The sequence below is a fragment of the Buteo buteo genome, chromosome 10 (assembly GCF_964188355.1).
Source record: "Buteo buteo chromosome 10, bButBut1.hap1.1, whole genome shotgun sequence".
Taxonomy (NCBI): Eukaryota; Metazoa; Chordata; class Aves; order Accipitriformes; family Accipitridae; genus Buteo; species Buteo buteo.
The window spans coordinates 9090448-9117466 of NC_134180.1; the positions used below are offsets into that span (position 1 = coordinate 9090448).

General features: G+C 42.3%; 1 protein-coding gene across 4 annotated transcripts; it reads left to right on the top strand.

Moving 5' to 3' along the window:
- Positions 1-59: 59 nt before the first annotated feature.
- On the top strand, positions 60-26239 carry KLHL20 (kelch like family member 20). Of its 4 annotated transcripts, none has more exons than XM_075038500.1 (12): positions 60-160; positions 2332-2392; positions 9828-10401; positions 14691-14849; positions 16015-16109; positions 17313-17428; positions 17809-17992; positions 19157-19300; positions 19528-19661; positions 20285-20493; positions 22147-22253; positions 24312-26239. In XM_075038500.1, the coding sequence occupies exons 2-12, from the start codon at positions 2370-2372 to the stop codon at positions 24394-24396; spliced, it is 1830 nt and encodes a 609-aa protein (XP_074894601.1). In that variant the 5' UTR covers positions 60-160; positions 2332-2369; the 3' UTR covers positions 24397-26239. The 4 variants fall into 4 exon arrangements, with proteins under 4 accessions (XP_074894601.1, XP_074894602.1, XP_074894603.1 ...); XM_075038501.1 differs by having other exon boundaries at positions 66-164; XM_075038502.1 differs by having other exon boundaries at positions 132-150.
- The last annotated feature ends 780 nt before the right edge of the window (positions 26240-27019 follow it).

Genomic DNA, 27019 nt, shown 5'->3' on the forward strand with positions numbered 1-27019 from the left:
CCGCGGTTGGCGGGGGCGTCGCGCGGGGCCGGACCGCTTCCTGCCGCTGAGGAGGGGCCCGGCGGGGTGGGCTCGGCTCGGCTCGGCGCGGCGCGGCTGCTGCGGGACCGCGGTTCGGCGGCGGCGGCGGAGGAGGAGGAGGAGGACTCCGTCGACCGGCGTGAGTGAGCGCCGTGCGGGCCTGTCCCGCGCCGTCGGGTACGGGGGAGGCTTCCCGGGGCTGCGGGGGTGCCCCCTTTCCCGGGCCGGTGCGGCGTCGGCTCGGGCGCGCTGCCCTGCCCGTTCCTGCCCGGGTGCCGCCGGGGTGGCGGGGCAGTGCCGGCAGCGGCGTTGTGTCGCGCCGCCCCGGGAAGCCGCCGGAGCGCGGCGCCCAGCGCGGCCTGGGCCCTACGGTCCCGGGGCCGGTTGCTGGGGGGGGGGGGCGGTGGCCTGGGGGAGGGTGCCCGGCTCCTCGGCCCGGCTCCTTGGCCTCCTCCTGCGGGCCGGGGTCCCGCCGGTTGCGGTCGGTCGGCGGCGTGCCCTGTGCGCCGTGGGCTTGTCGGCGCGAAGGGGGCAGGAGGGGAGCGGTGCTGGTCCCGGAGGAGCAGCCGCCCGCGGAGAACCTGCTTGTGCCTGCGGGTGCTCGAGAGCCAGGGCCACGTTTTGCTGGGAAACCCGTCGTTTCACCCAGTTGCTGCCCTGCGGAGAGCACTAGATCGAGGACCCCGGAGCAAAATGTCTTTTTTTTTTTTCCCCCCACGACTTTTAACGTGGGTTTTAAGGGGATTAAATCTGATGCAATCAGGGGTCTAAGAATAGCGTCGTCCACGTTTCCTAGCATGTGCCCAGTGCTCTCGACGGCTTTGGCGTGTGTTCTGCGCACGGGCAGTTGTGGAGATGCTACTTTGCAGTGGGGCACCTGGTGCTCCCTGGGGCTGCATGCCGTGAGGCTCGCTGGTCCGGGAAGCCCCTCGATGCTGGTGAGAGGAGTGGTAGCAGCGTCTGATCGGGGAGAGGCTGGGCAGTCATAGTTCGGATTTAAATTGGTATGGAGTGCCCTAACCAGGAGGAATTGGCTTGCTTTATTTGCAGGGAAGTATGAACCTGAGTGATTTGCGACTGTGGAAGACAGCAAGTCAGAGCTTATTCTTCATTAACTGGCAAACTGCTCTGTTTGTGTTTCTGTGCTAATGTACCTAGAGAATGTTGCATGTAAAATACGGTGCTTCTTCACATAGCCAAATAAAGCTATAGCCGTTTTGTAGCTTAATTTAAATTGTGCTGAAAATATTTTATTATTGTTGGACGCAGGGCTCCAATCTGACAATCTGAGTCTTGCAAAAATTATTTTATTCCTCCTAAATTTAAGTTCTTCTATTTTAAATGCTACTTCTGTTTATTTTAAGAGTTATTCAGTCTCGTTCTGTCATTGCTTTTGCTATAGTTTCGCTGGTTTCCCATTTCTCACTCTATTTCTGGATGGGAGGAAGTCTGTGACTATCAATATGGAAGCAGAACACCCTTCTGTTCTTTTAATACATGACAAAAAGTTAGGCTTACTGCTTTAAATAATGATTGAATTAAATTTATTCCTGATTGAATAGTCATTAAAAATGAAATCTGCATGAGTGATGCCTTTGTTAAAAGGGTTCATCTATATTACACTCAGAAGTTAGTGGTTGAATATGGAAGGACTGCATAGTTTGCAACTGTTATTATTCCTCTCAGAAAATGAATATTTGGAGTGGAAGCGTAGTGAGCATCAGGCAGCATCATTAATCCTTGCAGATGTAGTACCATTATTAGCATCCCTCTTACCTCTGGGGCACATAGTTATCTTCAATTTCCAGGCACAGGTTTTATCTTGTATCATATTCTGGCTCTGCAGTGTAGCTGTTGAGCAGTGCTGTGCTGTTTATTAGGTGCCAGCCTGCCTTAAATCTCTGGTAAATGTATGAGGGTGAGATACCTCCTGCCTCTGAGCAAGGAGTGAGAGTGAGCACCCTGTTACTTGAGGTATTTTTTCCTTTGGTAGAACAATTTTAGGGATTCAGGAAGGCAGACAGTTTACTGACTTTATGATGTGTGTGTTCCATTTTCCTAAAGAACCATTATGCAGCTGTGGTGAAATTACTTTTAAAGATGATTATATTTTCTTCTGCTTTATTCTCTGTAATCCAGACATCGTTAATCTAGGCTGTGAATTTTATAGCTGGATAAGAACTTGAAGGCATATTAGTACATGGATGTGGTCAGTTCTCTTGTCCTAGAGCCAGACTGAAGAGAGGAAAGAAGGTTCTCTTGCTTCAGAATATCACCCTTTTTCTTCTTTTTTTTTTTCTTTTTGATCAGGTCTTGAAGCATAGGGTGAAGGTTTCTTTTCACGGTGCATGGACGGAAAGCCAATGCGCAGGTAAGATATGAAAAACAATTGTCCTTCTTTTATCCAAATATGATAAATCACGTGAGTTGGTTTCATAAGTGCCTAGACCATAAAATGTTGTTTGTTTTTGTTTTTTTTTTTTAAAGGCCTGGCTAGGATAAAGCATTCATCTTTAGTCCTTACTTAAATGTATTTAGTTTTCAATGTTTACAAGACCAGATGTCTTTAAATGAACATGCTATTAGGAAGAGTACAGAAGACAAGTTACTGTAATTCTCCAAACCCCCTTCCTACTTCCTTCATTTACTATCATGTTTAAAATTCAGTATTTAATTACTTAGGTATTCAAATTGTGTTAAATAAACTGTCTGAGAATAAATTGAAACTTGATTTCTAAGGGGCATTATTTTTCCCTTAACTAAAGGAGTTTAGTCCCTTTGATGGGGTGAGGTCTTGGGTGAAAAGGAGATTTCCTTTTTGCATTATGGATGCCAGCTGCCTCAGTTCTAATGAGCTGAAGATGCATCTGAAGTTTAATTCAGGGGAGTTCTTGTTGTGGTTACGTCAGAAACATTATCTGTTATATGGAGAAAAAATTGTCACAGTAAATCAGCTTGATGACAGGTTGGCAAACAGGATTGTCTGCTAGTCTAGTTGCTTTTCACTATCCGATGGCAATCCCATGGCAAAACTTAACAGCAGATATGTTTCTGTATGTGATACAAGCTGTGTGGAAGCAGTTTCCTGAAGTTCTACACCTCTAAATGAAGTAAAGAGAACTCATGAAAATTGCTTAGTCTGTCTGCACTCTTTAGGGTGTTGAAAGTAGGGAAACTTTATTACAGATGATTCTGTAAACACTCATGTAAGAGAAGGCAAGGAATTTTAACCATAGGTGAATATGTACAGCATTTCTCGCTACAGCATTTGCAGAAACCATTAGCCTGGGTTCTGTGTAAGGAGGTAAGAAATAAATAGTCATTTAAACCCTTGAAGAGTGACACTATATTGTTTAATTAAATGAACCTCTCAAGCACAACAAAAAAAGACTGTGCCGCTGCTTCAGTTAAGCTAATGAGTAAACCTTGGGACGTGATATGGGCATCACTGGGGCTATGTGTTGTTCAGTATTTTTGCCAAGATAAGAAATGTGGTTTAGGCAATGAACAGTTGTATGTGACTTTTACAGTGAGTTCCTTTTTCTCCAAGATGGATTAAGTAGCAGATGAGCTCTCTTCCATCTTAGTCTTCTACAACGGAGACTGTTTAAACCTTAACCAATGTAAAACCACAGCCTTTCAGGTTCTGATGTTGTACTCCATTTATAAAAATGTTTTTGCAAAATGACGTAAAATTGGTGATTAGCTTGGCTTGTGTTCTTGTTTTCTCTCTGCTTTATTTTTCGTGTTCCTAATGGAAAAATTGAGGTCCTAAATTTATGTCTGTTTTCTGCATGTTGCATTGAGGCGGAGAATTGAAGTGCTGAAGTTCCTTTGTCTTTTGTGGGTTTGTGGCCTTGGACTTGCTATCATGGAAGTTCTGTCTGCCACTCAGACTGGGTAGTTTTAGTGGTGGGCAACAGCATGGGGCTAAAGTAGAGGTTTTCTGTTGTGGTGCTGATCCTGGCATTTCAGACTTTTTTCTTTAATTTTATTTGGATAATGGATGCAGACCAGACCTTTCAGTACCTTTTGTTTTCCCTCCCTCTCTGGCAAGCAAGGGTTGAGCATGGATAACGTGTTTGACATATTTACGTGGCTTTACTTTTGAACTAACCTTTCAGCTGATCTCTGTGGCTGGTTGTATTGTATTGCTGCAGTCTAGCCTGACAAGCATGGCTCTGTCGTGAGCTGTGGATTTCAGTTCTTGAATATGCTTGCATGTTTTAAGGGCCTCTGTGTGGATTGTTAAAATTTCTGTTTGTTATTTTACTGCATGTCTTAGCAGAAAATGATAAAAGGTTCCTGATTGGATTTCAAGCTCACAGATCTTCCTATGAAGTCCAGCTGAGCAGATGGCGGAGCACTTCCTTTTATCTTTTTACTCAGGGCTCTGCAGCTGTTTAACACCACATGCGAGAGTCCTGTTAAGATATTGCAAGAAGAGGGGAGTGAGGCTTGGTCAGTACTATATTAGTAAACATGGTGAGTTGGTATCAAATGTGTACAGCATTCAGAGGATGGGAAGTACAATTTGAAAAGAGAAGGTATTGCAGCTATTCCTGTCCAGATAATAGTAGAGAAAATGCATTGATGTTCAGACAGGATTTATCTTGTGTTAGAAGTGAAGTGATAGCTGGGGCAGGCTATTCTTTTTTTGCTGTCAGGGATCAGTGAGAGAACGTTGTTTTGCTGAAGGTAAAAGCGAGGCAGAGGGGACCTCTCCAGTGAAGGGCATAGTCCCACAGTACCCAAGCAAGGAGGACAGAGCAGATCTGATGACCAGGGTCAGTCAAGAGTCTGCTACTCATCAGGCAAGTCTCTATAGTGATGAGGAAGGGCTGAGGTCAAGCCAGGAAGCCAACTCAGCAGGTCAGTATTGGGGGGTACATGGTCAGGTGCAGATGTGCCTTTAACATAGCAGAGGCCAGGGATGAGGGCTTGAGCAGCTCCCAAGCAAAGTGGGGAGGCCTTCCCAGCTCTTTCTCACCCAGCTCTTTCCTGGCAGCCCGATCCCAGGTTACAGCAGTGCTGTATCTGAGCTGGCTTGAGCACAGGCAGCCAGACCCCGCCAAGGGCGAGAGGCTGCAGATCCCAATAGTGCACTTGGGACCCTCGCGTGCACTAGGGAAGTTAACCAATTGCTTGGACATAGCTCTTGCCCAAGACAAACTGTTAAAGGCTTAGGAAGGTTTTGGAAGGCTCCAGTAATGACCTCATCTTTCAGAGTATGGACATCCTCATTCTTGGTGAAACTGAGTTTTCTGGGTTTGGTCAGTGAAAATTAAACTAAACAATGTAAACAGGGACATATACACTAGATCCTTGCTGTTCTCCTTTTGAGTAATATAAAATAATACTGCAGTCAGGTTTATCTGCTTGTTTGCATAACTCAACCTCATTGAGAACGTATACCTAAACTTTGCTGGGTACGTAAGAAAAGGAACCAGTGGTATTTTTACTAATAATTACGCTTCTAGATAACTAATTCCTAGAGTATTGATTTTCACAATAAAGCATTTCCATTTACTTAATTGGCGGTGTTATGGTGGTCACTTCTGTTGCTGAAGGTATCGCCTTTGGCTGGGCCACATCAAAGATGTTTGTTCTAGCAGTTCTGTAATGAGTATAGGAAGTGTTTTGTTTGTGTATGCATTAGATTAAAAGCAAGGCATTGATGGAAATCATTACTTGTTTGGTGTTTTATTTTCATTTGCTACTGAAATCCACTAGAGGAATGTATGATTTTGGATTTCAGTCGATATTTTCAGCCTGAGACTTGTTCTGTTTCATAGGCCTTAGGTCAGCCTGTTGTTTTCTGCTGAACTGTGTTACAGCTTGCTTGTAATCTCATGCTAAAACACATATTATCTTAAAGAAAAAAATGCAGGCTGCTCTGACTTGAAAGTTAAGGAGCTCTATGACAGTATTGGAGAGAATTTTTCTTGGATACGTGTTATTAGACATTTTTTTTAAACTTTGGAAGAAGCTGCTATAAGCTCTAAGGATGGATGTCTCATAGATGCCTGCATTAATGAATAAAGTTTTGGGAACTGGCATAGCTGAATAAAATGGAGGCAGAGCAGCCTATTTATTTAGCTGACTTAGTGTTGCAGACTGCCAGTGTTCCCATTTGTACTTTTCAGCAGTGTGCTACAAAAACTGATCCTTTGTCAGCCCTTTCTTAATCCCATTGTATTTGCTGATTTCCCCAGCCCTGCATTTTGATGGAAGCTAATCCCAGAATATCTGCATAGCTGAGTGTGAATCTTTTATCCTTGCATACACATTTCCTTTCCGATCCTCAACCCTTCTTAATCACCCCGAGTATTCAGGAACAGCTCTTAGCTTTGCTTGTGTGTGTGGGGGGGGAGGCAGCTAGCCTGCCATGTGAGAATCAAGTATGGCCTTCTGTCTTTCACACCTCTAAGCTACTGACTCATCATTTCATTCTCTATGCATATATATGCATAATGCACACATAATGCAGTTAAATTATTATCCTCGTGGAGACACATGCCATCAGACGGTGTCCTTCTAATTCACACTTCTGTGCCTGTGTATAGCAGCAACCCACAGTGCTTAACATCAAGCATCTGGTTTGATCCAGTATGGAAATTCCCAAGTCCATTGATCACTAGCTTCTGCCTTACCCAGAGATAAGTTATGGATGAGTCAGGAGTGCTAATTTGATTATTACTCCTTTTTTCCATCCGTTCAATTTTCTTTAACCAGCACTTTCTTTCCTGGAGGAAAGAGGCTGTATACAATGCAGGCACTCAGAGAAACGCTGGTGGGAACAATGCAGGAATGCCTCCAGTTCTTATTAACCAGACTCCTTTTCACTTAGTTAATTTAAAGACATGTTCAGCAGAGTCTCATTTGGGCAGAAAAATCCTGTTCTGTCCTGGCTAGGAAGGACTAGGACTACTGCCTAAATCTGGCCAGCTAATCCCATGGCATGAGATGGTTCACCCCATTGCTCTGTGTCAGCAAAGAGTCTTGGGTGGTGGGATTGACAAGGTACACTGTATTCCTTGTGGCAGCATAGCCTTAATCTAATCTTTTTGTACTTAGAATCTGTGCCAGTCTAAAAAGCTCTTTGATATCTGCTTTAGGGCTGTTTTTAGTAGTGTCATCTCTGAGGAAAGCCTACAGGTGTAACAGAGGGGTTCTGCTTTCCAACAGGACATCCTGTCCTGGACGTAGGCCATCTCTTGTGATCTGTAGTTATGTGAAATGGGTTTTTATTTGAAGAATGCTTGTTCTGTACTTAGATGCTTTGACTGACAGCCTGGTCAAGACAAAGTGTTCAAAATTATTACAGTAGCATGTGTCTTAATAAGGCTCTTATTTTTTCTTTTTTCTCCTGGGGGTTGGTTTGACATAGCTCGAAACCCCTAATGCACAATAAAATGCATTTGGCTTGCTTAGCAAGAGCTAGACTCTACAGGGGGATTTTTGTTACCACCTTTCTCCATCTCTTAGTAGGATTAAATTACTTACCCTCTGGCCTTTACCTGCTAAGGACTGTGAAGGTAAGCCAATTAGGTAAATTAATCTTCAGCCAAGGTTTCTTGGGGTTTTTGTAGGGGTACCATTAAACTTAGTTTGTGTATGCTGGTGCAAGGAGAGCTTAGCTGCATTGTTCGTGAGGAACTTCGCAGAGCTTTGAAAATGGTTGTCGAACCCCACAAGGTGAATTTGGGTTGTGAGGGACAAGAGCGGGTAGAGGAGAGTGAGAGGCAGTTTAACAGCAGATGGATTTGTCAGAGGTGTCAGAAAAGGAGAGAATGGTGATGGATATAAAAAAAGATGGAGTAGGGATAAAAACCTAAGGCATTTAAGGTGCAGGGGCTGAACAGGAGCAAGCAGTAAAACCCAGAGGGGAGACCCAGCTGGATCTGTGTAACTAAGATATGAGGAAGAGGTAATGGTCTGAAACATCTGAATATTATGATCAAGGGGAAGGTGTGGGGGGAATGAGAAAACAGGGTAAGATGCAAGTGAATAATTTGAACTGCTGCAAAGAGACTGGTTTCCCTGTGGTTAGAAAGTGCATTTGACATAATAATGAGAGGAAAAGATGTGAGGGTTGTTTTTTTTTTTTTAATTCTTTCCTTCAAGCATGCTGCAAAATACATTGAGCAATGGCAAAATGAAGTTAGATTTATTTTAACTGTTAGTATGAACAAAGTGAAGTAGTGACAGCCCACAAATGCCAGTGTACCAGAGAAGCTGGTAATGGATAGAATGTATTGGGTCTTCCAGTATATCTGCAACGGCCAGTGTAATCACTGGATAATTCATAACCATCAGTATTCTGATATTTTGCTCAGTGTGCTTTAATTGCTCTAAGTGATGGTTTTCCTTTGAAGTGGAAAGAGTCAATAGTTTCCTCTATTTTCTTTATTTTTCATAGTAATTGGTATGTCATTGGTGCTGATATATCTTTTTTAATAATTGTGCATATATGTGGCAGAAATTCACATGTGCTTGGAACATGCAAAAAGGCATCTCAGTTATGTGAGCACTGATCTGCTTATTTACTCTGATGAGTTTAATTCTTGTTTAGCACTGATTTCAGTCATAAAGTGATAGTGAAGTCTGGGGTGTAGGTAGAAGTCTCTGCAAAGTGAGGTATGAGATGTATCATCTTGGTTCATCCCTGTAGAAGGACTCGGGGCAATACTGTGTTCCTGTTCCCTCAAGTTAGTAGCATACATGGTGCGAAGCATCATCTGTCAGCATTGTCATGCTGCCGTGCAGAAGGGCGTTGCACTTAAGCTGTGGCAGGGTGGACATCTGCTCAGAGATGTGAGGGATAAAGGAAAGGTACCTGAACTTTCGTAAAGAAGGACATTGGATAGCTAGAACATTGCATGTGGAGCTGGGAAGATAGTATGTTTTCCCTACTCTGTGCCAGAAACTTGGTTTATATATTCTCAAGTCATTCCTCATCTCTAAAGTTATCATCTTGACTTTATTTTCTTCCTTTTTTGGTAGGCTGATAGTCACGGATACTTTGTTTTGACTTTTTCCTGATTGGTCTGATAATCCTGACTGCCTTCTGCGGTTCTTAGTCTGCCATTCTTGGGAAAGATTAACCTTCCTGTGAAATGTGTTGGGGAAGGTGGATTGAGTCAGAAGCCTCCATAATTCAAAAAAATAACTAAAGAGGTGATGATTAAATGGATATTCTGGGGACCTGAAAGATACTCATGGTAGGCTGCAGGCCATTTTAAGTTACTGAAGTCTGTGACAGTTTAGTGTGTTCAGATATCACAGTGATGAGCAACCCTATCAAAAATGTAGGTAGAAGAACAGAGAAGTTTGGTTATGTTGTGCAGCTGGAATTCTTTGCAGTGGAAATCCATCTCCAGCTCTGTCAAAGAAAACTAAAGTGACAATGGGCAAGTCAGCTAATCTTCTCTGCTTTGAGTCACTCTCTGTGAAATGGGGATAATACTTCTTTACCACACAAGGCTGCTATGAGGTTCAGTTAATAAACATGTATGTGTAGTTGGATAGTCGGATATTACAGCGGTGTGTCATAGAAAGCATATAAAAATAGGTATAAATATAAGCCTGTTGCAGGTTGGCATTTGTTTACTTCTAGGTAAGCTTTGGTTTGAGACAGGTTCCTCTTTCACGTGATCATGTGCTTGAAACAAGCACATTCCAGCATGGAGCTACAGGCACTGCTGGTTTTGCACTCATAATCGGCACAAGCCGTAGAGCTTTGGCTGACAGTTGGTGGTAGATTAGTGGATGATGGTCCTGTCTTACAACTTCCTCCGCTGCAGGTGTACCAGTACTCGGCCAGGAGAGACCGGAATGGACGTGACTAGCCGTTGCACACTCGGAGATCCTAATAAACTGCCAGAAGGGGTGCCGCAGCCTGCTCGCATGCCCTACATCTCTGACAAGCACCCTCGACAAACTTTGGAAGTTATCAACCTTCTCCGGAAGCACCGGGAGTTGTGCGATGTGGTGCTAGTAGTCGGTGCAAAGAAGATCTATGCCCATAGGGTGATTCTGTCAGCCTGCAGCCCTTACTTCCGAGCCATGTTCACTGGGGAGCTGGCAGAGTCTCGGCAGACAGAAGTAGTGATCAGAGACATCGACGAAAGGGCCATGGAACTGCTGATTGACTTTGCATACACCTCTCAGATCACTGTGGAAGAGGGAAATGTCCAGACCTTGTTGCCAGCTGCTTGCCTCCTCCAGCTGGCTGAGATCCAGGAGGCCTGCTGCGAGTTCCTTAAGAGACAGTTGGACCCTTCCAATTGCCTGGGCATCCGAGCTTTTGCTGACACTCACTCCTGCCGTGAACTACTGAGGATTGCTGACAAGTTCACACAGCATAACTTCCAGGAGGTAAGAACCTAGCGTGCTGGAGTCATGGTGTAAAATGCATGAACGTGTCCTGTGAGAGCTTTGAGCAGCTCTCGTTTTGTGCTTCTTTCCAAATCCTGCCTTTGCATCTGCTGTGTGCCCTAATAGTGATGGGTGCCAGCCATTAGGTGGGGAAGAAAGAGGGAAGAGGTACTTGTAGGACTGTGTCATACTGGTGGTTTGTATATGATCCATAGCATTTCTTCTCCTAAAGTTGTGTGGCGCGTGCGTCATGGAAGGCAAGGTTGCAGGTGTAGTTGGAGTTTGGCATTGAATCTGATGTGGCTGCACAATGGGGTGACATTTTGCTTCCCTTTCAGACATGTTCTGGATTCTACATGACTGGGGGGAGATAGGTGTTAAAGGACATTACATTGATAGAACCAAAAAAAAATTGAGTTTAGGGATTGGAAAAGTGGGTGTATGGGGGAGTATACAGTTGCCTCGGTGGAGTCTTCAATGCCCTTGTTGTCACAGAACTAGGGTTTTGCATCTATTATTCAGCAGAAGTTGTTTGAAAGTAATTCGAATGTGTAATTTTGTAGCTGACCTTTATAAACTCAAGTCTCTCTTCCTTTGTTAATTCTGCCTAGATGATTTTTTTGGGGAAAAAAAAACCTGCCAGCAACTGGTTCAGGGAAGGGTCAGCATAATAATTAAGGATTCTGTGAGCAATAGTCTGAGAAGAGTGGGTCTTCACTTAACTATTACACCCAGATGCAGAAGGGAGCCCAACACTTCTAAGTGATGTCTTTCCTCATCCCTGGCTGGAAGGGCAAGAATTTTTGTATGTTTTGGAAGCAGCTGCTCTCTAGGAGTGCGCTCAGTGTGAAGGTCTGTTCACCTGCTAGAGAGATTTGTCTCTTGCCTTTTCCAGAAACTGCACTCTTCCGTCCCTTGGAACAGGTAGTCTGCTGCAGAGAAATCTCCTCTTTCCACCTGCTTCACCTTTCCAAAGGGAATAACTCCAGTATTGACTCCTGATGCTAATTTAGTTTCTCCAGAGAAGTGGCAGTATCTAAGTGCTGTGATTGATTGCAGCTTGCTAACTTTTTTTTCCTCTGCAGAAAATGGATTGGAGTTGTATTAATTTCAGTCAGGTAGTACTTTAGAAAAACGTGAGCAGAAGCAAACACAATTGAACTTGACTGTTGGACATATTGAAGACAACACTTGGTATCTAACTGTAAACACGTGACATCAGTTTATGCGAAAAGTTGCAATTAAATACATTTATCCTAACTGTAAAGACTAGAAAATAGAATTTACTGTTTAAGATGAGAGCTTGTTTTTGGTAGAAGCTGGTGATTTCCTGGAAGCCCTACATTTTAGCTGGCCATTTCATGTGCTCTGTGCTTGCTCTGCATTTCTTTTCTTCTGCATTTTTTTGGGGGGGAGCAGGATGGTAACCAGATGGTCGTTTATTTTCAGTGCTTGGTCGTTTTAATGGTTAGGTCTGTGCTCTTCTTGTTATTACATGAGTAGGGCACACTTAAAAGCCTCTAAATAACTTCTTAACAGCATAACAATTTTGTTTTAAAATGTTTTAGCATTAATACATGCAGCTGGCTGTTAAGAGCTGCTTGCTACAGGGTTCTTTTCTTTTTGCAGTCCCTCGAAGATAGCTTTCTGTCTTCCTTATCCCTGTTCAAGCACACAAAGGCAAAAGTTTGGGGCATGAGAAAACACTCTCCTCCTCAAAGACGATGCAAATGATAATTGACTTAACTGAATCATGGCCTCTGGAAAACAATTCCTTAGATTAGACCACTGTTTCTTTGGCTTGGGCAGGTTTTGGTGTCCCTTTCAGTGCTCCAGGAGTTTTGCAGCTCTTCATCCTTAATGATCATTTCTTTTGCTTCCACTGTTACTTTGCAGACAATCTTAGTGGTGCTGCTTGTTGGGATTGTATTCCGTTCTGCCATTATTTCCCATCTGGAGAGTGGATTGGTAATCCTTGATGGAAGCCAGTGACTTGGCTACTTAATCATCCTGCACTGTGGCGGTTGAGAACTGATAAAAAATGTGCTCTGCCGAGGCTGTATGGTCATCGTTCCTTCAAGCTGGCAAAAGAAACATGAGATGGGAATTTCGTGAATGGCAATGTAAAATATTAAGCACTAGGCATCAGGCCAACTCATGCAGTTACTCTGAAAGCAGTTTGAATTGCTTCATGTCCTCTGCTGTGCTAACCTCTAGTTCTATTAATTTTTATGTGTATTGCTGCATTACATCATTAACTTGTTGGTAAAATGTTTTTCCAAGTTTTCCATTCCCCTAAATTTAATTTGTTGCCTAAAACCCCTGGTGAATCTTGTGCATGTAATGTGAAATGGTTCTATTAACAGCTCTGCTGTACAAGAACGGCCTTCATATTTTTTTGTTTGGTCTCTGACATCTGTGTGAAGGGAGAAAATATACTTAAGGATGAACGACTTGTACTTTGTATCAACAGACAAAAATTGCACTCCATATTGTATACTCTGACATTTATTCTATGTGTTTGTAGAAGCAGTAATGCAAATGAAAACTGTAGAGGAAATGAAGCCCATCCAATTCTTGTTTAGTAAGCAAGTCAGTTAGATGATTAATATTAGTCAGGTAATTATTAGTGTCCTGATAATTAAGCCAAAATAAGCCAAAGCGTTTTAAGTAATTATTTGTTTTACTATGTAAACTAACAAGTTGCATAGTGGTAATAACTTGGTTTGCAGAAGTGCTTCCAGTACTTTGAGTTTTGTGAGGCCATTGATGTACCTGGGTTTTCTGAGGGTGGAAGGGAGAGTCTGGATGACCATCCTTAACTCATAAATTTCCAGAGCCTCTGTTTCCAGAGTCCGAGGCTGCATTTACAAACTGCCAGGGTAAAGTTTAGACATAAGCTAGTCTATGTAGGAGGGAGGGAGACTATGGAAACATGCTGGTAAAGATCTTTAATGACCGACTCTGTTCTTACTCTAAGGCTGAAGAAGTGTGTGGGCTAACCTTGTCATGGCTCTTACTGCCCCTGGAAGCCCATGGGATCCAAGAACAAAGTCTGGCAAACGATCTCATGCAATTTTTGCATATTCGTTCAGTAATCTTAAGTAATTTCTTTAGGTAATTAAAAGGACTGCACAGCTGACTGATGTTGAGATGATCTTGTCAATGTATTTTTCTTTAATTTATGCTGCAAATCACAAAAGTCATGGAATTCTAATGTGAAGGACAAGCCAATATTCAGTTATTTGCTGTCACTGAACCTCTCAGAGATTACAGGCTACAGACTGGGAATGCTTGTAGGGAAGCCAAGCTGGCAGTTATCAATCAAACCATTTCTGCAGTTCTCTTTATTTTGATTCTTGCATTTTCCCCATCTACCTGGTGTCTGTGCAGAAGACAGGGTTGTGCATGAGCTCGGCAGCCTCCCAAGGCAGTCACAGACTTGACTCGCGTGTGCTCAGTGGTGTGTTGTGTGAGCAGTACTCCAGTGGCAGCTAAAGCCTCCTGAGAAACTCAGTTGCTATCTCGGGTACTGAAGGAATTAATGTGTTTGCAGATTGTCAGTGACTGGAATTTCACAAGAGATCAGTCCTTAGGGCCTTCTGATTCCCTCTTAAGTGCATCTGGACTTGTGCATACTCTTTGTATATATTTAAAGCAAATGAAAGAGGCAGGACCAAATGAGTCTATCTCCCTCTCCTGAAATATTTTCTGTTCTGCCCCAGATTGGCATTCAGGAAGGCTTTCCGTGTTCTCTACAATGCCTCTGGTAACTTGTTTCTGAGACTCTTATTTTTGTGCTCTGTTTTAGATTTCTTGTGAATAGACCGTCTCTATTCTGATACTGCTTTTCAGTCACATATCACCTGTGCAACATTTTTATTTCTGCTTTATATATTAGACACGGCAAACAAGGAGATGTGATTTTAAAGAAGGGCTTTTTTTTTTCCGAAGTTTTGAAACCTGATCAGTGTTCTGTGTGGTTTAACCCTTTAGAAGTGTCCTACAAAAAAGTTTGTGTAAAATTCCCTTTCACTTGCATCCCCATCTGAAAGTGTCTTTGTTGTGTTGCTAGGGCCTGCATTCTGCTCTGTGCAGCAAACCCTTCACATGTGTTGATGGAGAAACTGATGGGTATTTGGCACTTTACTGGATCAGTCTATTAGACTCTAATTCAAGTGGACTGTATCCCCTTTAGAGTTGCACTGAAGTGCCGGAGTGGTGAATGGCTCTGATGCTTTGGCCACTGTCCTTACTTTCCTTTTTCTTTTTCCTTTCTATTTAACCAGGTAATGGAGAGTGAGGAGTTCATGTTGCTTCCTGCCAATCAGCTCATAGACATCATATCCAGTGATGAGTTAAATGTTCGCAGTGAAGAGCAGGTGTTCAATGCAGTGATGGCCTGGGTGAAATATAGCATTCAGGAAAGAAGACCCCAGCTGCCACAGGTAATGTCGAGCGCAGTAACATTCAAGACCACTTTGTCCAGGAGAAGAGTAATGAGGCCTGATATGGTGGTGCCACAGCAGTGTCACAGTTCTGAATGTGTGCAAAGCCACAGTAATTCTCTCTGACTTCCACCTGTGTTAGGTGGCTTGCACTTTTCCTTCTAGGCTGGAAGGTGTTGCACTGTCTAGAGCCTTCAGCAGGGGCTTTGTTGAATTGTTTCCAGGTAGGGCTTGCCAAACTAGATCACTCTAGTAGTCTGTCCAGACAAACCTGCCTGCATTGCTTTGAGTGTTGTATAAAAAACATAGTGGATAAGAAGAAGCTTGTCTTCATTTGTGGTGTATCTTTAAGCTCTGCTGTTTGATTATGCCTCAGCCCTCATGATCTTATACTGGAGCTTGTCAGAATGGTTTTGCTGAAATATGATGCTTCATCTAAGCCAAGCTATTTCACAGAGAAGTACCCATTCTGACAAAGCTGTCAGCCAGAAAGCCTCTGAAGTCTCAGGCTTTCTGATCAAAAGAGGTGAGAGTCTGCCTGCCTCAGTGTTTCTGCTTTGGAAATAGACATTAAATGCAACTTTATTTAGTGGAAAGCTTTTGAAAGTTGGTTTAAATAAACAAGCCAAACCAGAAAAACCTGCTGTTCTCAAGGTAGCTCTTAATGCTCTTGTAACTGCCTTTTTAGGCCCCCCGTCTATACCTGCTTGCGCCTCTAAATTCTAAACTGTTGTGAAAGCATGTTATTTGTTATTGTTCATTTACTGCACAATACCACTGACATTTAAGAGAGCTAAATGGTTGATAAAACTTCTAACTAAACTAGTGGTTCAGGCAGGTGTATTGACATCTGTAATTTTGTAAAGGTTTTCAGCTGTAATCTTGTTTTCAGCTGTTAATAGATCCAGTGGACTGTTCCCTTTCAAAGACTGATTTTCTGCTGGGTATCTAAATTAGTATATTGAAAAGGCAAAGATGCTGTAAGATGAGCTGCATTTAACTCAAATGCCAAAAAGGGTTTGGATATGTAAATGTCTGTGCATGTTTGTCAGAGGAATTATTAACTCTTTATCAAAATTTGTTAGCCATTATTGTTTTCCATGTGGCTTCTTTCATCTCTGTGGGTATATTTGGTTTACCATATATGTTCTGGTTTGTGTTTTAGGTCCTGCAGCATGTCCGTCTGCCGCTGCTGAGTCCCAAGTTTCTTGTGGGTACAGTGGGTTCTGATCCGCTTATTAAGAGCGATGAGGAATGCCGGTAAATCTCCTCACTGATTACTGAATTGGATTTTGTTGTATTTGCATCTGTTCTCTCAAACTGTGCTGATTTGTCAGTGGTAAATGGGTGATACCTCACAATTTCCTCTTTTGCAACTGGGATAAGAGATGCAAGAAAGTGTTTTCTATTTGCGTCTCAGTTATTAGTGTGCCCTAGAAGCGTGTTTGTTCTTTCAAGTTTTCAGTGAAATAGCAAACTTTGAGTGTGCAGTTTGACTGTTGGTAAAATACCCTTCAGTGTATTGTTTTCCATTTCACCTTTTTTCTTTCTCTAGTCGTGGCCTTTCATTACAGCTTACCAATTGCATGGCATTCATGATCTCATTAGGACTTAAAGTAGTTTTTCTGTGTAAAAAGTCTGCACTTTGATAAATGCACTGGACTCTGGGATTAGAGTCTGCTATTTCCCACAATACTAGTGCAGGGAAACTGTAATTTCTTCCTCTTACAGTATGACTCTCACCTTTCTGGTTCTATGGAGTTCTGTATCATCTATAAAGCACACAATTTTTCTTGTTGTGCTTAATGTAAAAAAGTTCAGGGGATCAGCTAAACTATAGTCTTCCTGAATAAGCATTCATACTGGGGGAAATTCCATGTTTGTAGAGGGAAGGAGGACTTTTTTTCTTTTTTGTTTTGTTCAAGGGTTTGGAATATTAGAATTAGCCCAGGTGGCAAGTCATGAATGGATGGACAGTGTGAGCTGGCCAGAGCTGATGGAGAAAATATTCATCAGAAGGGTACTATCTCCATCTATTGGTCATGTGTGTGTATTATGTATTTGTGTGCTTTTCAACTCCTGCTTTATTCCTAGACAAAACAACTGATCGTTAAGTTTTAGCTTGAGGCAAACTGGGTTTTTCTTTTCTGCACAGTAAGCCTGACAAATCTCTTGTCATAGTTTTTTATCAGTCTTTATAGCAAGCAATATCTATTATTAACTCTGGCCAAATGTTGATACCGGTCTACTGCTGTCACTGTGTAAATGACTTGTAAACAACTGATGAGTGTTTAGGTGACAGTGTACGTTTTAACTAGAGCTATTCATGCACTTATGTGATTTGTGAATACCTGAAGTGCATGACTAGTGCTGGCTGCTTTTGCCATCATTTTTGATTCATACTTTCTCCTGAGACTGGCATCAGGTGAACTTTGGGGATTAATATTTTCCTGTCTTGCATAGGGATCTAGTGGATGAAGCTAAAAACTATCTGCTGTTGCCCCAAGAGCGGCCACTGATGCAAGGACCAAGAACTAGACCGCGCAAACCCATCCGCTGTGGAGAAGTGCTCTTTGCAGGTATGTATAGCTCCTTCTGGCTTAGGTCAGGAGATTCAAGTCTGCATTTTCTGGTGGTAGTGTTCCTGTAAGGCCAATTTTCACAACCTATTTTTGGAGTGACCTGTGCATTAGTATTTGGAGGTTTGAGTTAACTTGCACTTTCTTACTTGTTTGATTTTTTTGGTGCTATGAATGCCACAGTACTTCCAAATTTACATTAATCCTCTTGAAAATCACATTCTGTCTTCTAATTATAATCCTCAGAATGAGTAACTCGGAGATGGGGCTACTGGGTTAAGGCTGACAAAGTCTGGAGGGATTATTTGTACCAGGCACACATACAGTATGTCAGCTCAGTGCATTGTTATGACGCTATTTCTTGTGTTTGGTTTCTACAGTGGGGGGCTGGTGTAGCGGGGACGCAATTTCCAGTGTCGAGCGCTATGACCCTCAAACCAATGAGTGGCGAATGGTGGCTTCCATGAGCAAAAGACGCTGTGGTGTTGGAGTCAGTGTTCTGGATGATCTCCTCTATGCTGTGGGAGGCCATGATGGTTCTTCTTATCTTAACAGTGTAGAAAGGTAGGTCTCCGTAAGGCCAGTGTGCAAAATGTTAACTCTGAATGTTTAAACCTGGGTGCAGCCTTTTAAAAATGAGTTCATTTTGCCAGCTGTGTTCTTGTTCTGCTGAAAACCTGAAATTTATATTACACGTTATCTACGTTTCCTCCTCCCTTGCATACCCCTTCAGTATTGTGTTGGTTTACTGCTGAACTAGGACTTCATGCATAACAGCTTGTGTCATGTTATCCCCAGCTTAATGAGAGAATACATAGCCTTTGGTATAAGGAAGGCATATGTAAGAGATGGGTCTGGGTATAATTGATGGGGGAGGAGTGATGATCCTGGTTAACCTTCTTTGCAATTGCTGGTTTGGTTTTAGCATTGTTTAGGAAGGTGAGGTTACAGTAAGCATTTCTTAGTTGTTGAGGGAAAGATCCTGGAATTTTATTGTGGCGTGGTAACTAGAGAATTAAGGAACCTTGGCACTTACACAGAAGAAGGAAAATAGGTCAGGTTTAGACCTGTGAAAGACTTAAGTCAAACAAGCTTTACCAAGCTTCCTGTTTCTGGGAGCTGCATATGGCAATCCCCATGCCTAAAAGCCACATGACTCAAGCACTTGTAGTACTCTGAATCTTGGCCCTGTAATAAATCCATTGAGCTATACAAATATCTCCTTCTTTCTTGAGCCTGCCCTTCTTCCTGCGTATCTCCTTCCATACTCCCAGCTTCCCAAATCATGACCCTAGCCTTACATCTCCCATGTCCTGCACTTTTCTGCTATGTACCATATTCCCTTGTCTCTGGATTCCCAAGTCCATCTGGTTCCTTCATCTTTTATTTCAAAGTGCAGGTCCCAGTGCTGGCTAAGTTCTTGTGTGAACTGCACAGCAGAGTAACTCTTTGCTGCTGCTCTTTGCATAGATGCAAGTTACCACATGCCAGCCAGTCCCTGGTAACCTGCTGTCTTATGAACCTGAACCTTTGATCTTCAGTTTTAATCATCTCCAGGTGCAGTTTGAACATCCCTGGAATAACATGCATTGGATGTATTATATCACTTCAGGGTTTTTATCCAACTTAAAAATAGCTGTGTTGCAGTTTAAGCTCAGGATAGGCAACATGGGAGAATCTGAAGTATACCTAGACAAGCAATTTGTGCTGTTTGGTGTATTTTTCTAGGTATGATCCGAAGACCAATCAGTGGAGCAGTGATGTGGCCCCCACCAGCACCTGCAGGACCAGTGTTGGAGTAGCAGTTCTTGGAGGCTACCTCTATGCTGTGGGTGGCCAGGATGGTGTCTCTTGTCTCAACATTGTGGAAAGGTACTCTTTAATTAAAAAAAAAAAAAAAAAAAAAAAAAAAAAAAAAGTGGGGCACAGGGAGAAGAGGGTCTCTTAGAAGGTGCAGTTGATGCAGAGGAGCTGGAGAGTAGGCAAGTACTGTACAAATCTTACGGGGATTTTTCTTTGGAGAGAATAAGGTCAGTCTTCCTGCTGCTTTGTGAAGATGTTGACACTTCACTAAGCTTTGGTGTTTATTCTTTTGCCAGGTATGATCCCAAAGAAAACAAATGGACTCGAGTGGCTTCCATGAGCACCAGGCGCTTGGGAGTTGCAGTGGCTGTGCTAGGGGGCTTCCTTTATGCTGTGGGAGGCTCTGATGGAACTTCTCCTCTCAATACTGGTATGCCTTTTACTGTCCCATAATTGCAGTCAGCACTTGTCATGGTCCTGTTTGTCCTTAGTGTCCCCAGATGGCTGCTGAATATCTTAGTGATCAGTTTGCAGTGTTTTTTCTTCTTTAAGGTTTTTGCCATACAGTAATTAACTCTCCAGGCTTGTGAGCCCATATTACCTGGTTGTGCGTCTTTTTTTTTTTTTTTTTTTTTTTTCAATGCTGCATTTGGCAGTGTGTCCTGAATACAATACTTTGATCATTTGCACAACAGTTGCAAGCACATCTTTCTTCCTGCAGTAGCCCTTTTCTGCTGTAGGAAGGAAGGTGCCAAAGGTAAAACTACTGCAAGATGGTAATGCAGGTCAGTTTGTAGCATTGCCAGCTCCCTCTTGAGTGAAGATGCTGAATGTGATTGATCATGTAGGGCTGGAGACAGAAGAGATAATAGCAAGCGTTCTATAGGAGAAAAGCATTAGAGTGAGAGGTAACAAACTGGTTCATCAAATTTTTGGTGTGTGGAAATTGTAGTGTCTTTACAGATTGAGCTATACTTTGGATGCATATTCAAAAGTGCTAACTCCCACTGCCTGCCAACCTTGTTGTCCAAAGATGTGTCATTTCCTCTGCAGTGGAACGCTACAATCCCCAGGAGAACCGCTGGCACACAATTGCACCCATGGGGACGAGGAGGAAGCACCTGGGCTGTGCGGTATACCAAGACATGATATATGCTGTGGGAGGCAGAGATGATACAACAGAGCTCAGTAGTGCTGAGAGATACAATCCCCGAACCAACCAGTGGTCTCCTGTTGTGGCCATGACATCCCGCCGGAGTGGAGTGAGTTTGGCTTGGTTTGCTTGTCTATGCTATACGTAATCACGTGGTGAGAGCACAGGGTAGAGTATCATCTTGTGAGGTTTTTCTCTTGCTTCCTCTGTACCTTCACCTCTCTTCTTCTGTGAGGGGAAAGATTTGCAAAAAGTCAAAGCTCTTAAGCAAGACTAGGGAATGAAGTGGTAGTCATGTCATGCCATAGACAGCTGTTTAACATGGCTGAGGGTGGGGAAATGGAGTCATTTGAGGGTCTTTTTTAATAGTTTTGGTCCCTTATATGGAGTCAGCTGCTTAGGTCTGAAACAGGTGAGTTCTTTAGGTTTTCACTTGGTGATGTAGCCATGCTTGGTATGAGATACTGTTAGAGAACACTGTCAAAATTAGTACCTGAGTCTCTTTGGATGATTTAGGAGGTGAACATACCTACTTACCCAGAAGAAAGAGCAGGAAAACTGGGCAAGCATTAGTATTTAGATATGAACTTCCAGCAAAGTCTTTTCATTGCTTTGAGATGTGTGTGGGAACAGGGTTTCTGGGCTTTCACTTAGTGTGTTGCCTCTCTTCACTGAATGCTGTGAGTATGGGGAATGACATCACGTTCTCATCAACTGCTAATCTTCGTGCTTTCTGTAGACATGTGAACAAAAGATTAACATAGTGTTTTAAGTAGTCATCGTGTTTGGGCAGATGCAAATGTTACGAATATTTATCATTGGCTACTGGATTATATAGTAAAGAGTGGATTAATTCTGTCTGCATGTTAGTATTTCAGTGTCTGGTGAGGCAAGTATGAATCATAATTTGAGCAACTACTGGTTTTGGAGGCAGAGAATACATAGTTATTTCTGTCCTCAAAGCATATAGTACGCTGTCCGACGCTGTCCTTTTCAGTTACTGATTAGGCATTGACTTTTCATGAGCTGCTTCTATATTTGCTTTTTGCAGAAATTGCTGAACAGATGCATCTGTATCTGCAGCCCTCCTGAGTTTTCTAACATCCTCAAAGCCAAAGCAAGAACCATTTTACATTGTGTTCTTACTGTCTTTTTTTCTGTTATGCCATGAGATGTTTTCACTGGAAGTGATCTTCCTAAATGACAGAACTGTTTGAGATTTCAGTGATTTTGTGCTTTGGTAGAAAGGCAAAATAGAAAGGCTGGAGGCAGGGTGCTTACAGATGGTCCAAGCCCCAGTCTGAGAGGAGCAGCCCAGGGACTTACATATGGTTCTCCTAGTTTAAGCACGTGTTACAGGGTGTAGGCTGGTAGATATTCTGGTGCATGTGTACCACACTTGGTGAAGAATTTCAGTCCAGGACACAATAAGTTTTGGCTGATAAAGCTTAGGTTCTTGCATATCTATTATTGTTAAAGCAGTTCTAGTTCTTGTAGCTGGTAATAAGGGGAACCTAATGCTTTTCTTTTAGGAGATTCTGTATTTTGAGATAAATATTTAACTTCTCATGTTTCGTTATTTTTTAGACTATTTTATTTGTCCGTTTCCCCCGGCCAGAAAACCTTTTCTGCAGACTGCCTTTCACCAAACATGGTTATTAAATCCTTTTATTAATATTTTCATTTTAACCCTTCTTTTCAGGACCTGTCTTTTCAGGACATCCCAGCTAACTAGCTACTATCTGTGATGGTTGTTTTGCAGGTTGGCCTTGCTGTGGTGAATGGACAGCTGATGGCAGTGGGGGGTTTTGATGGCACAACGTACTTGAAGACCATTGAGGTGTTTGATCCAGATGCTAACACATGGAGGTAACTCTTAAGTTTGTGGAACAATCAAATAGTGATCTCCAGCTGGAGCTGCCGCAGCCAAATTAGAAATGTGACATACACCATAGCAAAGAACTCGGGTGTGGTAGCTAGCATAGTGTTCACATTGTGGCTTGTTGGATTGCATGAAAGTGTAAGAATGAGAATCACGTTTTGAAAAATATTCCCATATGCCATTTACTTACAGCATCCCCATGTCTATGACCATGGGAGTCGTAAGCAGTTGAGAAACATTTTCTTGCACATTTCTGCTTGAATTCAGCCATTGGCTCCATTTTAAGAAAAATGGGAGTGAGTTTTCCACAGTTTTTCCCATCCTGAGTATCCCAACAGATTTAACCAATGCTTAATGAATAAATCTCATTGCATCTTTTGCAGGTAGGAAAATTATGTATAGGTAGGTTATTGAGACCCAGAGAAAATAAATGATTTGGCAGGCTTCTTGAGTAGCAAGCAAAAGGTCATACCAAAACCTGGTTTGGTTTTTAAGTGCTGCTTTTGAACATAACAAAAATGGACACATTCAGAGAGATACCCCTTCTGTTTATTTTGGGCTGAGTCTCTTCTGCTTCTGAATAAAACTAAGCTTGCCCTTAGCAGAAGGAGCTCACAGTCATGATGTAGAATTCAGCCTACTCGTTTTTTGCTTTCAAACTGAGGCTCTGATTTCCAGATCCTTATGGAGGAGCTGAAACAGAACACTTTGAGCATATGATGTTCTTCCCCTTTAAATCTGCAAGACAGCAATTAGAAGAATTTAATCTGATTTTACAAGCTGAGAGAAATAATACAAAATTGCTGATCAAAACCATGTACTGAGCAGAAAGGCTATTTTTCCTATTTCTTTTCTAGTCATAGCTACACTTGAAAGCAATTGCCTGTGTATTTATTCCCAAATGTAATTAGTATTAAATTTCAAGCTTCTATCTGTATTCTTGCTGCTTTAGTAATCTGGCAGGGGTGGGGAATAGAAAGAACTTAATGTCCTTATTCCTTCCAGCTTAGTAATACTAGTAGATTAACTCTCCCTATGAGATAAACTGTCATAAGAGGCAGTGGAAGAACTTCCCCTTGTTGAGTTATGGACAATGCCTTTTGGACTGCTGAGAAAACCAGTTGAGTAGAGAGTAGTACCTACTTCATATTCCTTAGCTGAATGGTTTCAGCTACTCCCAGTGACAGTACTAGTAATAAAATATCTAGAGTTAGGAGTTACTGCCAGGGCTAGTATTCACAGAAGTTTAGGAGATTGCTCAAGGTATTAGCTTGTGGGTCTTTTTGTCCCACTGAATTCAGTATAGCTGATCAACATCTGTGGTCTTCTCTTTCGTTTGCTGAACTTCTTGCTCTATGAAGGATATTTTTTATTTGTGTAGCCTGACCGAGAAATGCTTCTGACGCAATTTCGGTTCAGACAACTCCTACCAATGCAATTTGTTAAAGTACTTGCTTCTCCTGTTCCTGCCAGCAGACTTCAGTGGCGCAGAGGGGAATATGCAGCTGAAATGAGTAGGTTGCTGGAGTCTATAGGGATCAGATTTCCATATGAAATGCAGGCACCATTTCAGTAACATTTTCGAGAAACAGATGGTGCTTGGGTTGCGGTATATCTTGGTTGGATCAGCTGAATTTAGGGTATTAGAAATATAAAACAAATTAGTTGAATTGTGAGTAGCAAACCTATTCTTGCTCCTGTGTTACCCAAAACGTAGCCCAAGGTCAGCTACAGCCTGCAAAGTTCTTTTCTATCTTGGCCATTACCAGACAGGGCAAAAGCAAGTGATTACTTGAGTAACAGAAAACTGTCGTGTCAAAATGGGAAGCAGTTTCTGTTTTAAGAGAGAAAGGCATGAGCAAATACAGCTCTTTACCTTGGAAGTATGTAAGATGACTGCTACTCAACTTCTTACTTGTCATGGTCTGCTTTAATCAGAGGTTAACAATGGTGTAATTGTGCTCCCAAGAGCCGGTTCAGTCTTTCCTGTGGTAGCTCCCTGAAGGAGCTGAACCAGTGTGACCACTGAAACCTTGTCTTTACAGGTTGTATGGTGGGATGAACTATCGGCGGCTGGGAGGAGGAGTAGGTGTTATCAAAATGACACACTGTGAATCCCATATATGGTAAGCATCAAGAGGGAGGGAGACCCCTTGGCTCTCATTCCTAGAAAAACTGAAGAGACTTGTTGACACTGGACCTCTCTGCAGCTCTAGTATGCACGGTCTAGATCTAACGTTACTCTTTGCCGGTGACTCTTTCTATGGAATTAAAAAATGACTTCTGTGAGAGTATGCCCAATGGGAGACCACGTTGTCAGACTCCAGGGAACCACTGGACAAAAGTAAAAGTGTTGCTTATGTCCATATTTTTTCTAAATAGTCTACATTTTTGAATAAACCAAACTGTAAAAGTTACTGTAGCGTAAACAATGCTGATGTAGAGACTACATGCTATATTGGGAGTCTGGCAAGGAGGAGGGTTTCCTTCTTTCCCTCCTGCTGTGTGAGCAGTGGATGTGGCAGCTGTGTGGTGGGTGAAAGAGGAAAGTGATACGGAAAACATTGCTTTTGCCTTATTTACAGAGAGCTTCAAAAAAGTACTTGACCTGCAAGGTGCCACCTTTGCACAGAAGCTTTTCTGTGCACAGAGTATATTTATTTTTTCATTTAATTTGTATCATGTATTTTCTTTGATCGCTCACAGCGATAATTCCAGCTTTTTATATACATATATATGTGTGCATATATAAATATGTATTTTATATATGTATATGTGCGTGTGCGATTTTGAGTTTTGACAAGCTGGTGGTTAGGGCAGGGCTATGTCCTGCCAGCTATTGTGGTTCCAACCCTTGTGGTATGTTTTAGGGTCTCTTAGAGTGCAGGAGAGCTATGAGATTGGGTGCCCTGAGTATCTTTTCAGTCTTGCTGGAGGCAAGAAGTAGAACTGGAACTCTCATCTATCGACTGAATCAGTGAAGTGCCCAAAAAGGGTGAGAGTGAAAAGGATTTCAGATGATGCCTTTTTACTGTACAGTGTATGGTACAAAAGTTCAGCTTTTGTCTCTCCCCTCCCCTGTATATGAACCTAGAACCAACTAGTTGTTGCTTACTTAAAAAACCCTTTTCCTCATGTTGCCTGATAGATATCAGTTCTTGTCTGAAGCTGGGATGCAGGTATCATCTGTTAATTCTGACTAGCCTAGATCAACACTCACTTCTCAGGTTCTTGCTAGCATGGCAGACCTGCAGTCAGTCCTGCTGAAAAAAATTTAGACCAGCATCATCGTAGCTGCCCTCCTGCCTCTTGTCTGTGTCTTTAGAATCCCTGTTGTAGAACACTGACCATGATGAGATGGCGCCCTCCCTTTTAGTGATTTCTATGCACTTTGCCTGTGTTTAGAGCAGGGAAAGGTATGAGGCTCATTAAAGAGTTTGGAGGGGAGGGACTGCATGCTGGCACGGTGAGTAACCGTCATGTTTCAGTGGCTGCAGAGGCACCTAGGGGTGGGGGGAGAGGAAGGAGGAACTCTAGACTCAAAGGTTCCGATATGTTTGTACTGTAATTTCTATCTAGTATGAAAGAATGACCTTTTGCACCTAGTGCAACTTTGGACCTTACTAAATCTGATTTTAAAAGAGTAAGAGGACTGTAAATTCTTGAGATGAAGAAGGCAGTGCTGACACCTTAAGTTCTTTAACTTCATAGTTTGATTCATGTAACTCAGATTTTAATGTGCTTGAATATAGTAAAAATTACAATACAGTAATAAATGGGTCATTAAAACTTTTTTAAAAACCCCTTTTCCCCTAAAGGTTGGTATTCTTGTGTTTACATATGAAGATCATTTGCACCTTTACAAGGAAAACAAGTATTCTGTAAACAAATGTTTACATGTATCATTTATGCTTTTTTCTAGCATGAGTAACTTGTATAAATAGTGCTATCTTAATAAATTTCTTCTATGCTGTTCTTTGTTTGTTCCTTTGGGTGAAAGCAGTGGACTATGCTTTTGTATAGTTTATGTGGACACGGATGCTGTGTTGGTTGTTTGGGTTTTTTTTGTTTTGTTTTTGTTTTTTCAGATACCAGTCCAAGTAAAACTGGCTTAAAACTCTGCTGTTCAGTGTCACCCTCAATTGCTTAGAAGTACATCATGCAGAACCAGCTTTTTCTGGAAGAAAGCATCTGTACTATCTGGCTAAGTCTAGCTCTGTTCCCTTAACTGCATTTACCAAGGAGGGCTATACCCCAATTTGCAGATCAGCGTGTAAAAAAGAGAACGTAGCCTTTTATTCCAGCAATACCTTACAGCTAGGCTGTAGTAGATACCACACATACCTAGCAAAGCATCACTCTTGAAAGCTGAGTAAGGCTGTAGTTGCTTTTAGTCTGTGTTCTTAAGGCAAGGAAGAGGTTAAAAGAGGGTATATGGAATTCATTTTTTTAGAGATTATTTATGCAAACTTGTTGGAAAGAGCTGAGCATAGATTTAAAACTAAGGGGTGTAACAGTCCTGTTTTCAAATCAAATACAGGTGCCACTTATGTCAGACCTCCTGCTTTACCCAGTGTTCCTCTGAATTGAGAAAGCAAACTTTGTCTAAGATGTTTCATAAAAGGAAACTAAAGCACCAGAAGTGATAGTTTAAATAGCTGCTTAGCTGTCACAACCTTCAGAAGATTGCTTAGCTGCTTCTACCAGGGTAAGAGTTACCACTTTACAGACTGCAACCTTTACATGCAAAAAT

Bases quoted from the DNA above. Each gene is read 5' to 3' on its own strand.
- KLHL20 (XM_075038499.1), top strand. From the start codon at position 9,796: ATGGTCCTGTCTTACAACTTCCTCCGCTGCAGGTGTACCAGTACTCGG. The intron at 10,402-14,690 runs GTAAGAACCTAG...CTATTTAACCAG, and splicing joins CACAGCATAACTTCCAGGAG to GTAATGGAGAGTGAGGAGTT. The intron at 19,662-20,284 runs GTATGCCTTTTA...TTTCCTCTGCAG, and splicing joins AACTTCTCCTCTCAATACTG to TGGAACGCTACAATCCCCAG.